Raw genomic sequence first — 14,287 nt, forward strand, 5'->3', positions numbered from 1 at the left:
AAGGGGCAATAATGGGGGCCTGGCTGCATAAGGGGGATTACTACTAGGGGCTCTGGACACTATTGGGGGCCTACATAAGAGGGACCACTACTGGGGGCACTGTATAAGGGGCACTAATGGGGACCTGCATAAGGGTGACCACTACTGGGGGGCATTGCATACTGGGGGTATTGTATAAGGAGCACTACTGGGGGCCTGCATAAGGGGGACTGTATAAGGGGCACTGCATTAACGGTGTAAATTGAATGGAATGTTCCCAGAGTGACAAGAAAGGGGTGTGTCATGTTGAACATTTTCAGTGGCCACGCCCCTTGTGGAATGTGGCTACGCCCATTTTTCAGCACGCGCACATGGGGCGGGCTCCTTTTTTAAATTTGCCCTGGGCTCCAAATACCCTAGTTATGCCTCTGCCCCCAGTAGTGCCCCTTATACAGTGCCCTTAGTAGTACCACTTATACAGTGCCCCCAGTAATGCCCATTATACAGTGCCGCTAGTAGTGGTCCCCCTATGCAGTGCCCCCAGTAGTAGTCCCCCCTATGCAGTGCCCCCAGTAGTGGTCCCCCCTATGCAGTGCCCCCAGTAGTCCTCCCCTATGCAGTGCCCCCAGTAGTAGTCCCCGCTGAGCAGTGCCAGACAAAGACACACATAAAAAAAACCCACTTACCTGAATCCCCGCTCTTGCACCCGCTGTCGTCCGCTCCTCCGTCCTCCCGGGCTGGTCCGCTCTACACTATGGGAGAGACGTCAAGACATCTCTCCCATCACCCACTGCGGGAGCCAGAAGATGGAGCTCATGAGTGAGCTCCAGCAGCGCAGCAGTCAATGAGAGTCTGTCTGACTCTCATTGGCTGCCAAAACAAACACACTGCCGCCGGGTAGTACGAGCCGGCAACGGTGTTTGTTACTGTGTAGTGCACTACACTGACCAGTGTCCTGGACCGCGACCACCGGCGCCCCCCCCACCCGATTTTGCCCAAGTTACGAGCCCTGCTTGATCCCCCCTAGATGTGCCACTGTTAGGAACTGATTGGTAGTAACTTTATCTCTCACGATTTTATCTCTCTTCAAGCTTTGATAAATAACCATATGTTAAAGTGTGGCTGTGCTACCTCTCAGCACGGAGAAGACACTGGGGGAGATGTATTATAGCGGCACGCATTGTGCCGCTATAACTCTTCCTGCTTTGTCTCTTTACCGAGGCAAAACAGAACCGATAATATGTATTAGCATATTTTCTGTTAGAATGGGGGAGTGAAAACTTCCCCCTCAGGCGATCCCCGTCTGAGCACACAGCGCATCAGCCTAGTGCTCTGTGTCACCCTTTCCGGCCGGCTCCACAGAGCATGCGCTAGATCTCTCAATCATCGTGAGAACTCACAGCAGCTGCCGCAGTGGGGACAATGCTGTCCCTATTGTGGTGATGGGGCATCAACAGCTGCAGCTGTCGAAATTGATAGACCGTTCATACATTGCCCAGTACATCAGTGTGCTATATAGTACATAGAAGAGCCGATAATGACAGGGGCGTATAGCACCACTATCATTTAACACTGAACCCCACAATAATACATGGGGAAGAAGCAGTATCAGCGTGCATAACGTGTGTTGATACTGCTTCTTCATACATCTCCCCCACTGTTCTCAGAGTCTGTATGGACAGAGAGTTGCAGGGACCTAATAGAAACCTGAGTCAAAAGATAAGGTCACAGTGGACAGGAAGCTAGGCTAGTTTCGGCCCGGGAGAAAGCCTATGTGACCCTCCTCCTCCCAATGTCACTGACACACTGCCTGCCCCCACACATACAACGGTCTGACTGAGAGCTCATGGGAGACCCGCCCACTACCTGCCCATCATATGGCAGCGGCCAAAGGGAACGGCGGCTGATACAGGCCACACCCCCGCAGCGTCATGCACAGGTGAGCGCCCGGCCGGAACACAGGAGACAACAACAACACAAAGACCAACAATTGGGCGGTGTCACGTGCTGCGTGCGTCCTACTGACACGCACTCAGGGAGAGGAGAGACGGTAGCGACGGGGACAGTAGTGTCGGAGTCACCGGGCAACAGGAGTCAGACACGGCAGCGGTCTCTGTGTGACAGACAGGATATCCCCGAGCTCCTCCTCTCGCTTCCTGAAATCAGAGAGCGGCTCCGGCCCTCCCCCACTCCCACCACCCCCGGGCTCCCAACACGTCTTCTCCGCTCCCGGCTCTCACTGTACGGAGAGGGCACCGGAGGATGATGGGCACCTGTATGACCCGGGGCTGCGCTCTCCTGCTGTGCCTTCCACGCCGGGTGCTGTAACGTCCCTTCATCCCGTGCCGCTGGGGTACTCATGGCCTGGGTGAAGCTGTTCCGCCGCCAGGCGGGGGGGAACCTGGGGAAGGTCTACCAGCCGGGCAGCGTCCTCTCCCTGGCCCCGGCCAAAGGCCTCTTCAACGAGCCCGGTCAGAACAGCTGTTTTCTGAACAGCGCAGTGCAGGTGAGCCGCTCCTATCTACCTGCTGTGTATGTGCCTCCGCTGCTCACCCCCGGGGCGTCCCTGTGTCCGTGCACTGTGCCTCCTAGTACATGTGTTCCGTTATGTCACTCCTTGTGTGTGCTCCTTCACCGCTGCCGTGTGTGTATTGCGCTGTATGTAGCGTGTGATCCCTGCTGTCATGTGTATTGCGCTGTATGTAGCGTGTTTTTCCTAACGACTGTGTGTACAGTGCTGTACGTAGCGTGTGCTTCCCCACAACCGTCATGTCTGTGTACTGTGCAGTATGTAGTGTGTGCTCCCCACTGCTGCCATGTGTATATTGTGCTGTATATAGCATGTGACTACTGCCATGTGTATACTGTGCTGTATATAACATGTGACTACTGCCATGTGTATACTGTGCTGTATATAACATGTGACTACTGCCATGTGTATACTGTGCTGTATATAGCATGTGACTACTGCCATGTGTACACTGTGCTGTATATAGCATGTGACTACTGCCATGTGTACACTGTGTGCTGTATATAGTATGTGACTACTGCCATGTGTACACTGTGCTGTATATAGCATGTGACTACTGCCATGTGTACACTGTGCTGTATATAGCATGTGACTACTGCCATGTGTACACTGTGCTGTATATAGCATGTGACTACTGCCATGTGTACACTGTGCTGTATATTGCATGTGACTACTGCCATGTGTATACTGTGCTGTATATAGCATGTGACTACTGCCATGTGTATACTGTGCTGTATATAGCATGTGACTACTGCCATGTGTATACTGTGCTTACTCACTGCTTCCATGTATTTACTGTGCAGTATGTAGCATGTGCTCATTCACTGCTGTCATGCATGTGCTGTATGTAGTGTGTTCCCTCACTACTGACGTGTGTACTGTCCAGTATGTAGCGTGCTACTGCATGTGTATGATCAAGTTTGTTCTGTGTACTATCCAGTATGTAGCATGTGCTTCTTCATTGCTTCAGCGCTTGTCCACAGTCACTACTTCCATGTGTGTAAAGTTCTGTATGTAGCGTGTACTCTCGGTTGTTTTTTGGGCAGAGATAAGTAATGAGCGCTCGGCATAGAAATTCAATTGTTTTGTCGATCGAGAACAACTGCATTACTTATCCCGCTTGTCGTGTCCGAATGCATCTGGTTTAGCCGCATAAAGCCCTTTTTAGATATCCGCTCGCCACCTCATGAGGTAGTGAGTAGAAATCTGGGTGCCCGATTGGCGCGACAATTAAATAGCACCGTCAGGGGAACTGATTAACTGATGTGAATTCCCCCCAACTTGTGTACTGTGCTGTATGTAGCATTTCCTCTGTTACTGCTTTCCTATGTATTGTCCTGTATGTAGCATATCCCAAGTCACTGGCTCCATGTGTGTGCTGTATGTAGTGTTCCTAGACACTGGCTCCGTGTGTAATGTGCTGTATGTAGCATGTCTGTACTGGTGGTGTGTAGCCATCCACAGTGAATGTAATGCAATCTGTCTAATTTATTTAAACTGTATAGCTTGAATCCCATATAGATATGTGATATTACAATCGTGTAGACTAGAATTATAAAATGTGGTGGATAAGTGAGATATATATATATATATCTCTAATTTTTCAGCATTATTATAATTGTTTCCTCAATTATAGATTTGTATTCATTATATTTTCTGTTCCTTATTGCATCGTACAAAGTCACATCCTTTTGAGGTAATTTTCAGCTCAGCACTTGTATTTCCAGGTTTATGAAGAAAGCACAATAGACCTCCCTTTTCACCAGAAAACATGCTCTGATTGAAACTGTAAAGTTTCCCATTGCCCTGGTCCTTGGTTCATAGCTGTTCCCTGACCTAGTTGTGGACACACACCGTAGCCTAGCTAGTGACAACCTAATACAATAATAAAAACCACCTGTTGTAGCTTGGTATAACACTCTTTGTATTCTTATTACAGTATATTGTATTGCCTTTGTTGTAAGTAATTATGTAAAAACTGATTTCCTTGATTAATGCATATTGTCGTCAGATCAATAATGCTGTTTACCTTCTTAAAGATAATCTAGGTAATGATCACTGTTTTTGTAATTTCTCCTTAGCTTTTTTCCACATCGGGATACGTGTGTCTACACTAATGACAAAGTGTGCACATATTAAGTATGTTTAGATATGAAGTCTTTTTGCTGGAATCTGCTTTGCTTCTAAACATGATGTAGGTCAGAACTATATTGATATTTGCATATGGATAGGATTGGAGGTTAATGCTTAACTGGATGGGTGACATACCAACCATACCTTGTTGATGTTATGTCATAAGGAGCACTTTTCCTGCCAAGGTAGTTCAGGTTGCGAGTCTGAAGTTTCAGCACGTTTGTATTTTCTACTGTAATTCTGAATAGTGCTACAGATGAAGCAGAAATATACTACTGTTAATGGCAGTTTGCCGCTAACCCATGATAAATACCTCTTGTACGGTGGGCAAGGAGTTATGCTGGGCATACACTATACGGGAGGCAATCGGGAAGCCGACTGCCTAAATACCGTCAGCCGGCTTCCCGACTGCCATTTCCCGTCAAGGGTGAAATGCCGGCCGTCTAGATGTAGACGCCCACATTGCCCGGCATCCTGATCGTAGGGATGCCGCGCGCCGCGAGCGGACAGCCGTGGGGGGGAGGGTTAGGTTTAGGGCTCCCGGGGGGGACTTAGGGTTAGGCACCCCCCCAGGAGGGTTAGGGTTAGGCACCCCCGGGGGGGACTTGGGGTTAGGCACCCCCCCCGGGGGACTTAGGTTTAGGCAGCGGGGAAGGGGGTGGTTAGGGTTAGGCACTTAGAGGGGAGATTAGGGTTAGGCACTTGGGGGGTCAGGGCATAGATGAAATCAAACTTGTCTGATTTCACTGATATGCCGATCATGATCACAATATGATAGTGATTAGCATATCATGGATTTTTAACATGTAGAATTTCACAGATTCCCTGTCCGCATTTCTAACCAGTGAATCGATGTGTCCGATCGGTACCCTTAGAAACACATTTTCATTGATGTAAGGAAACCTTAAACATTCTGCTTTAATATTAATGCAAAACAAAAATAGAAAAAAGTAGAAAAGCGTTTAGGTGCTTTACAAAAATCATAAAAAAAGCTTCAGAGTAATCTAATCAAAATCAATTGGGTTGTTATCAAATCTGTTCTTAAGGTGGGTATCCACTACCCGACAGTGAAAACACCTGAATGATAATGATATCGTTATCGTTCAGTCATTCACTACACTGCAGGGTGCAGTGTAGTGTAATCCTCAGGTTGACCAGCATGTTTGCACGATGATAGATGTCTAAAAGACCAGATATTCGAACGATATCGTTATCGTCCAATCGCTCATTTTAACGTCTAGTGGATAGGCACATTTAAGGTGCATACACACGTAACGATTTTTTGAACGATTTGTCGTTGACGTAATCGTTAAAAAAAAAATTCAGTTTCCGAGTTATAACGAGGAACGATAATCGTTCAAGCGCGCTCCCATTTGTAGTTATTATTCATCGTCCATTTCAGACTGTCCAGCATAATGATTTTCGTTAAGGGAAGGTACATTTTTCATTAATCGTTGTAAAAATCAGTCATAATGGTGCATACACACGTGATAACTATTTTAAAAATCGTTCATATCTGAAAGAAAAATCTGCAATGTGTGAAACGATGAACGATATCTGCCATCTGATGTTTGCAGTCATCTTTGGACAATTTCCATTAATTTTAATATTCAAAAATCGTTAAATCGTTTGCAAATTGTTTGATCGTTCATCTGACACATCTGACTGTGTGTATGCACCATTACACTTCAAAAATCGTTCACTTTTCAAGGGAAAATCTGACAGAAAATCGTTGGTTACAAAATCGTTACGTGTGTATGCACCATTACTGTAGTCCTGTTGTGATCATGGTAACAGATCACTCTCAGACATCACTGGCCAAATCAGAAAGGGAACTAGTCATATTTGTTGGCATGGTTTATCGTAGGAAAAAAGAAATGGGTGCTAAAATTACCAAAAGTTAATTAAAAAGTTCTATACAGTATGTAACTTCAAAGCTTATAATTTCAAATACCTTGGGATCAATTCAGTTAGAAGCGATCTCACATCGCTCGTAATGGCAAGATGTAGTGAGGTGTGCAGTGAGTACAAATTCCATGCATACGGTAGGCATACATTGTGTGTTTTCTTGTGCACCCCGGGCTGCATGTTAAGATGGGCTATGTAGGATGCAGTTGTCTGTATTCAAACACTGGCACTACATACATACATAGTGTTCCCTCTAGCTCCGGCGGCAGGCAGGGCGCCGGAGCTAGATAGGGCGCGCGCGTCCGAAAAGGGTGCGTGGTTATGAAAAGGGGGCGTGTCTATAAGATGCGTCCCCTTTTTGTCATACTTTGGGGCGTGCCCGGCGCTTACGGACATGCCGGGCAGCCCCCAAGCGCTGCAGAAAGGGAGAATAGATGCCGGGCGCACGCGCCCGGCGTCTATTCTCCGGCGATGACCGGGTCACCGCATTTTTGTCCACCCGCGGGACACTGCGTCCCGCGGGTGAGAACGGCTCCCACAGGCTGTTAGGGCTGGGCGCTTTTTGCCCTCCAGAAGGAGGGCAGGGCGCCGCGCCCCGCTAAAACAGCCTAGCGGGAACGCTACATACATACATACATACATATATATATATATATATATATATATATATATATATATATATATATATATATATACACATATATACATATACACATATACATATATACACATATACACATATACACATATACATACATACATTGCAGTACCACTACAGTTGAACTGTCTTCAAACGGAGTGGCTGAAGTCGATACCATGTTTAATGGTGCGTACACATGTAGTGTTCTGCCAGCGATACGATATCGCTGGCAGATCGTTATGCACCCTCCCTGGTATGCGGGATGATCAATATCGATCATCCAACACACCACCAACTTACCGGCGACTATAGCAACCCTCGATCGCGGGTCTCTATAGTAACTTGCTCGAAATCGAGCAAGTTGACTGGCATGCACGACCGATGGACGGTATCGCTATCGTCCATACGTGGCCGCGCATCGCTAGTCCATTTAAAACAATTTGAAAGATAACGATATCATTATCGTTCTTTTAAATTGCTAGATGTATACACACCTTGAGATCACAGTCCTGGAATACAGTCCAACTTGGAAAGATTAAACAAAGTAGTACATGATGACCTTGTGAGCCAAGTACTTAAAAGTACAGTTTTGAAGAACACTACGTTTTTGTTTAGACATAGTTGATGGTTATTTTGTGTGCACATAATATTGCAGACAATACAATTTTTTTTTTTTTTTGGGTGAAGCAGCAGCTTATTGTAGTAATATTCCTTCATTGCCTTTGTCTCAACAACCTGTTTCTTCCACTATGCTACAATTACATGTCCATTAATTTATTAACCTTAACATTTGTTGCCCATACATTTGAAATGCATCTGGCACTCTTGTCTAAAAAGTACAGATAAGAGTTAAATAATCTATTGCTGTATACACACACATGCATATTTATTTTTGTTGTGCTTGCGCTCTTATACAGTTAGTTCACAAATGGTAAATATATCTGTTGCCATGGCTTTACCAATGGGAGATTGCAACTAATATCATCTGAAGATGGTTTGTTACTAGGGACAAGATCTGATAAGATAAGCTTTTAGAAGCTTGATAACGGGTAATTTTCCCGTCCCTATAGAGATATGTGGATAATGATTTTGGCCATTAAATCTCTGAAAAATCAGTGATTTATCTGGTGCTAGGATTTCATTAAATAGTCATTATCTTAATTGCACTTTCTCCAGTGAAAACTGCAGTTTTTCGATAGTTGGGGTTCAATAAATGTCTTCTATTTCAAATACAAATAACCATATGCCACATGATAGTTTCCCTTTGACATACTAATTAGAATACTTTGTGTGAAAGTGACAGATCCAATGTAACTTATTATGAAATTGTATATAGTATTGTTTTTAAATACCTTCTGAAATGTATAGCAGCATTCTGCTTTTACTTCTGTACTAAAAGGTTCTTGACTGAATAGAAACTGACCTGTTGATAGGTCTCGCATGGACCTTTCAAGTAAGGAAGGAAATTCTTCTGAACCCCAATTGACTCTGGAATACATTTCCATTATGAGGTTAAAGTAGAAAATGTTTTCTTAGCAAATCTATTGTTATAACCACATTTCTTGTGTATGTGTAGATCTAATAAAGTTTGAGAATGAACTCCGATATATGAAGAAGTGTTTGGATAAAAATAGAGCAGAGCAGTAGGTATTACTTTTTGGAAACTTGCTCACATTGCCAGTGACAACGTTTAAGTATTTAATTAGTCTTTTGAATGCTTGTTTTATAATGTAATTGACACTCTGTTAAGCATTTGGCAACCATGTTTTAGTATTGTAAGCAGATTGATTCAGCATTAAAACAAAACTTTGTTAGCTATACACTATTCAACGTTTTCATTAGACCAGACAACTGAACAATTTTATGATTACACAAAACTAGACTGACCAGGTTGGGTACAGGATGCCGGCGGTCAGGCATCCTGACTGGTTTCAAATACCAACAACAGTTGGTAAGTACACTAAACCTCCCCCTAGTCCCACCACTTACCATAGTGGTGCTGATGCCGCATTCTGACTGGTGTCGGGATTTCGGCGCTGGTATCCGAACAGCCGGTATTGACACCATCTGCGTATGTGTATAAAAACAGAATATAAATAAATAATGGGGAAAAATAAGTGTTGCGGTACCCCCATACTTATTATCCAGCACGGGTGCTTTCAGCCCATTGCTTGTTACCCCAAAATCATGAGAAAAATCAATGTGGGGACCCCCTGATTTCAGGATAAACCTTATAGCGCTTGGGCTGGTGGAACTATAGAGGTTCCCTTTCACCATGATTCCAACTTGCACCAGGTCAGTTACCACCAGGGCTGGTTTTCCTAAGGAAGTGGAGGCAATAATGATAATGTACATATGTGATCACAGAATTCGGCAGTTAAGTCAGCCAGATATGAAAGCTGATGGGTTATTTTGCAACAATTGCTGTCCAGGAGGTCCATTTTAGGGGTCAATCCAATTAGGTGCAAATTGTGAGGTATGAGTTCTCTTCAAATTCGCATAGCGAATTCTTTTTGCAATGCAATTAGCACTTAGCAACTCGCACTGAACCAGTCAGACTAAATTTGCATTTTTCCATTTGCACCTGAGGGTGAGATGGAAAGGAAATTTTTTATTTTAAGGTTAAAATGTCAGGACACTGTGCTGAACCCCCGCCCGTACCTTCTTAATGCCGACAAACAGCCTTCTATGTGGTCCTGCTAATGGAATTATCAAATTTGGGGGCTCCAGGTTGGTCTACCCACTGTATCATGCACTTCTCACGTCGCATTTGGCAGTTAATTTGCAAACCTCTGCTGTGAGTACCGCGAATAGGAATTTTTAATTGGATTGGAGAATTCTCGGGAGTGCAAAGTCTGCGATGTTCAAGAAAAAAACTCGCAATTCGCACCTAATTGGGTTGACCCCTTAAAATAAATTGATTACCTTTTTTTTCGACCTGCAGAGTAGGTGGTGTTTACACTGATCCAGTTCAGTGTTTTTTTTTGTTTGTTTGTTTTTTGCTTTTTACAGAAGTCTAGTCAAAGTAAGGTAGTCCTCTATTAGTTTGATGCCAGGATCATCCTTAACAAAGTATTTTGTATGTGTTGTTAGCCTGCAATAGGTGCATGCAGTGAGTGACTAGAGACTTCGCTCAGCTCTCTATAGAGTGTCTAGGCTTGAATGGCTGCTACTGAGACCGTACACTGGTCTAAGATGTTATATTCACATGACCGAATCATTACACAAGACCAAAGGATATCCTCCTGAAATCCATTTGTTAAAAAAAGATTTTTGGTTTAGAGAGGTACGGTACATTTGGGTTTGTCCATGGGTCAGTAGTAGAATGGTATTGATATAGTACCCAAATAGGCAGGGGTGGGTACAGGGATACCTGAAAGCTCCCAGAGATAAAACCTGGAGAGCATAAATGTTTCATTTGGAGATACTGAGATGATTAACTCCCTAGGGTTGTATGTATTGAAGTCAATTTGTCTACTTTTTAAAATATATTTGAAAATAAAAAAAATCAGCATCCATGTGTAATAGTGTCAGAGCTCATATTTTGGTAAAGTAAAGGGAAGTCGGAAGGCAATTTTAGGGCACCTGTGACCCAAAAGAAGAGCTTACTTTGGGATTTTAAATGGCATGCCTAGTACCACTGATGAGTAAATATAGATAATTATGTCTAGTTGACAAGCAGCATAACATTGATGCGGTAGGTATGAAGACTGCCAAGGGACCAGATTTTTGGTCCGTTTCCTGCTAAATACCTGTTTGTTTTTTTTGTTTTTTTTTGTTTTATTTAGTTCCCCAAACATTTGAAAACCTCTTCCTTTTTTTACCTTGCCCACTTAACAGGGAAGCAAAATATTTTAGTACAAAAACAAAATGAGGCGACATTTTAACTCTAGGTTTTATGACAAACTACACAGGTTTATTTGATTTTTACAATAGGCTTGGTGTTTAAACATTTAGAAGCAAACACTTTAGAGTAAAGCTGGGTACACACCGGAGCGATGTCGGGCGATGTTTGTATGCGCAAAATTTGCGTGCCCACAGTTGCTAGCATCGTTGTTAGGTTTGACATGCTGCACATCAAACCTGACTAGATCACACGCGACCTAATGTATATTAATGGAGGACTGAATGAGTGATTGTTTAGTCGTTCATTATTCGCTGTATAGTGTGTATCGGCAGTCATGCGATGTCCAGGGACACCCTGGACATTGGTACGATTACCGGTCGTCTCAGTGTGTACCCAGCTTAATTTTGGCCACAAAATATTTAATTTTCTTCCTATTGCAACTAGAGCTACAACAGTGGTTTTCCCTCTAGCCCCTCACCTTTTTTTGCAAATTTAAATTTTTAATATTGAGCCAGATGTGAGCTTTCTATTATATGTTAGTCCTGCTATCTTATGGTAATTTTTATATTCCTATGTGCTTATTTACATATGTTTTTGTGGGTATCTGGATGAGAGGTGCAAAAGGTCGACACACCAATGGTCAACACTTTTTTTTTTTTCTTAACATTTTAAAGGTTAGAGTGAGGCGCTGTGTGTGTGTGTGTGTGTGTGTGTGTGTGTTTTCCCCTGTTGATGGTGTGCCACAAGTTGAAAATCACTGTCACTGGTCTAGAGAATACAATTCGAGGCAATGGCCATCAGTTGGAATCTGTATGAATGACCACCGGACTACAGCCCGGCTGCTCAAATCCCGGCGCCGGCAGTCTGATGGTTCAAAACCCCAACAGCGCAAATAAGTATACTTTCCCTAACCCTCCCTTAGGGGTGCCTAACCCTAACCTCCCCCTGTTAGCGTTAAGCACCCCCCCATCCACGGCTAAGTTTATACTTACCCCCGGCTGAGGACAATTGGTCCGGCGTCCTGTCGGTGTTCCGGCGTCTGGATTAACATAGGCGTCAGTATTTAGACGCCTATGTTAAATCCCTTGCCGGGATTCCTGTGTCGGGATCGAGACCTACATCCCGATCAGTCCACTTCAAACGCCAAAATAATAAGTTAGTGTACTTTGGGGGGCACAAGAGGAATGTGGATAATCCAGTAGAGATGATGAAATCTCCCAAATGATGGTGGCAATGTTAGAGGATAAGAAGTGAGTGAGCCAGGCAGAGAAATGTTGAAGAAACAGTTGAGCTCAGAGAATAGTTTGAAAATCTAGAGAACATGTACCTTTTTTAAAAGATGTGAATGTGAATAATTGCACATTCACAGCACTAACAGATGTCCCAAGTGGGGAAGAGAGAAGTCCATCTTCACCTCCATTACGATCTCCAGGATAGAAGGTGTGGGTGAAGTAGAGACCACACATGTGAAAGGGATATAGGTGAGGCAGTGTCTGATTATGTGAGCCTTGTTTTTGTTATTGCCAGAAAATTGAGGTTTTGAGATGAAGAGTTCTCATGGATATACGTCAGTTTGTTTAAATAACCAGCGTGCATTCCATAAGGCAATATTTGAAGCAGTATTTCTTAACCCTGGTCCTTAGGACCCCTAAAGGTTCTTATTTTCTTGACTCCTTACAGGTGCACAGGTGTAGTACCAACTGTCGCCTTTTAAAAATACCACAGGTGACCTGGAAAATATGAACTATTTGGGGTCCTGAGGACTGAGCTTGACAACCATCTGTTTAAAGGATTTAGACTTGAGGGTGATGAGTTTGAGGTTTGTTGACTGTAGGATGTGTGCGCTTTTATATACCAAAGGTTCTCAATTGTATAGGAAACCGGTGACTGGAGGTCATTGGAGTACAAGGAGCTCCTTTTAATTTTCGTATAACCTGCTTGAGATTACATGCTTAGTGTTCTTCTGATGTATGTAGCCTTTAGAAGATAGGTAGACTGTAACAATGCTCTATTGGTATTAGGGAGCCTACTATGTGGTAAGCAATCATTTCCCACACCATTACTACTAAGGAAGGATTGATTCATGTGGCATACATCAAGTTCTGACCCTAGCACTTGCATTTTGTAGCAGAAATTGTGATTCATCTGACATTTTTCTACTCTTCACCTGTCCAGATTTGTTGAGCCTGTGCCCACTGTAGCCTCCATTTCCTGTGCTTAGCTGGCAGGAGTGTGGAACACAGTGTGGTCTCCTGATTCTGTAGCCCATCAAATATAAGGTTTCATGTTTTTTTGTTTTTTTTGTGTACTACATAACATTGTAACACATTATTATTTGAGTTACTGTCAGCTTTAATCAGTCTGGCCATTCTTCCCTGACCTCTATCATTAACCTGGCATTTTTGCCCACAGAACTGCCAGTCACTGGATGTTTTTATTTTGCGCACCATTCTGTTAACCCTAGAGGCTGTTCTCTATTCTGGTGTTTTGCTCTGAACAACAAATCCACCTCTTCACCATGTCTGTCACCACTGAGTGAATATCATGGTGGAAAACCAGAACCACTTATTTCTCATTTTAAACTAAACTACTTTTTCAATGTTAACGAACATTTGCAAACTGTTCATTCTGCAGGTTTTATGGCAGTTGGATATCTTTCGACGCAGTTTACGCGGACTGACTGGACATGTCTGTTTAGGGGAAGCTTGCATATTTTGTGCTTTAAAGGTAATTTTATTATGTTTACGAATATACCTTAAAGTGAACCAGTCGCTTTCATGTTCTGGCAGATTATATTTAATGTAGCTTGTAATTTCTTGGACACTGTTTTAATTGGCTGCAGTACCAGTGTTTTATAAAGGGTTTATATACTGTTTGACATTCAACGCCCATGATGGAATCGTGCAAGCTGGCATAATAAATTAACTATAAGAAATTAATGGGTTGAAATTAATTTGAGACTTGTGTTGCCGTGCAAATGGTTTTAAAGTAGTCTTACTATTTTGTTTGTGCCAAAATGTTAATCTTCTGAACAAACAGAATTTAAATTATATTGAGTTCAGAAAAATACATTTTTGTAATGTTATGGTTAACTAAAATATTGAGAGCTTATTTAATAAAGTTATTGGAGGTAATTCAATTGGTTTTTCAAATGGAGCAATTCAATTGTTGCTCCGATTAGGCCTGAGAGTCACCAACGTGGACATTTCTGGGCGCAACCTCCTAAGGTGGTGAGCAAAAATGTCTGAAA

The 14,287-nt window shown here is 43.3% G+C and overlaps 1 protein-coding gene across 1 annotated transcript in view; it reads left to right on the top strand.

Annotated features, from left to right (window-relative positions):
* Positions 1 to 1,956: 1,956 nt before the first annotated feature.
* Positions 1,957 to 14,287, top strand: part of USP53 (ubiquitin specific peptidase 53) — a 53,655-nt gene continuing 41,324 nt past the window's right edge. The window contains exons 1-2 of the mRNA XM_088452250.1: positions 1,957 to 2,485; positions 13,672 to 13,764. Of these exons, the coding sequence (XP_088308376.1) occupies positions 2,339 to 2,485; positions 13,672 to 13,764 (240 nt within the window). The 5' untranslated portion in view covers positions 1,957 to 2,338. The remainder of the gene's footprint in view (positions 2,486 to 13,671; positions 13,765 to 14,287) is intronic.

The sequence above is a fragment of the Taudactylus pleione genome, unplaced genomic scaffold, assembly GCF_031769625.1.
Source record: "Taudactylus pleione unplaced genomic scaffold, aTauple2 ptg000036l, whole genome shotgun sequence".
NCBI lineage: Eukaryota > Metazoa > Chordata > Amphibia > Anura > Myobatrachidae > Taudactylus > Taudactylus pleione.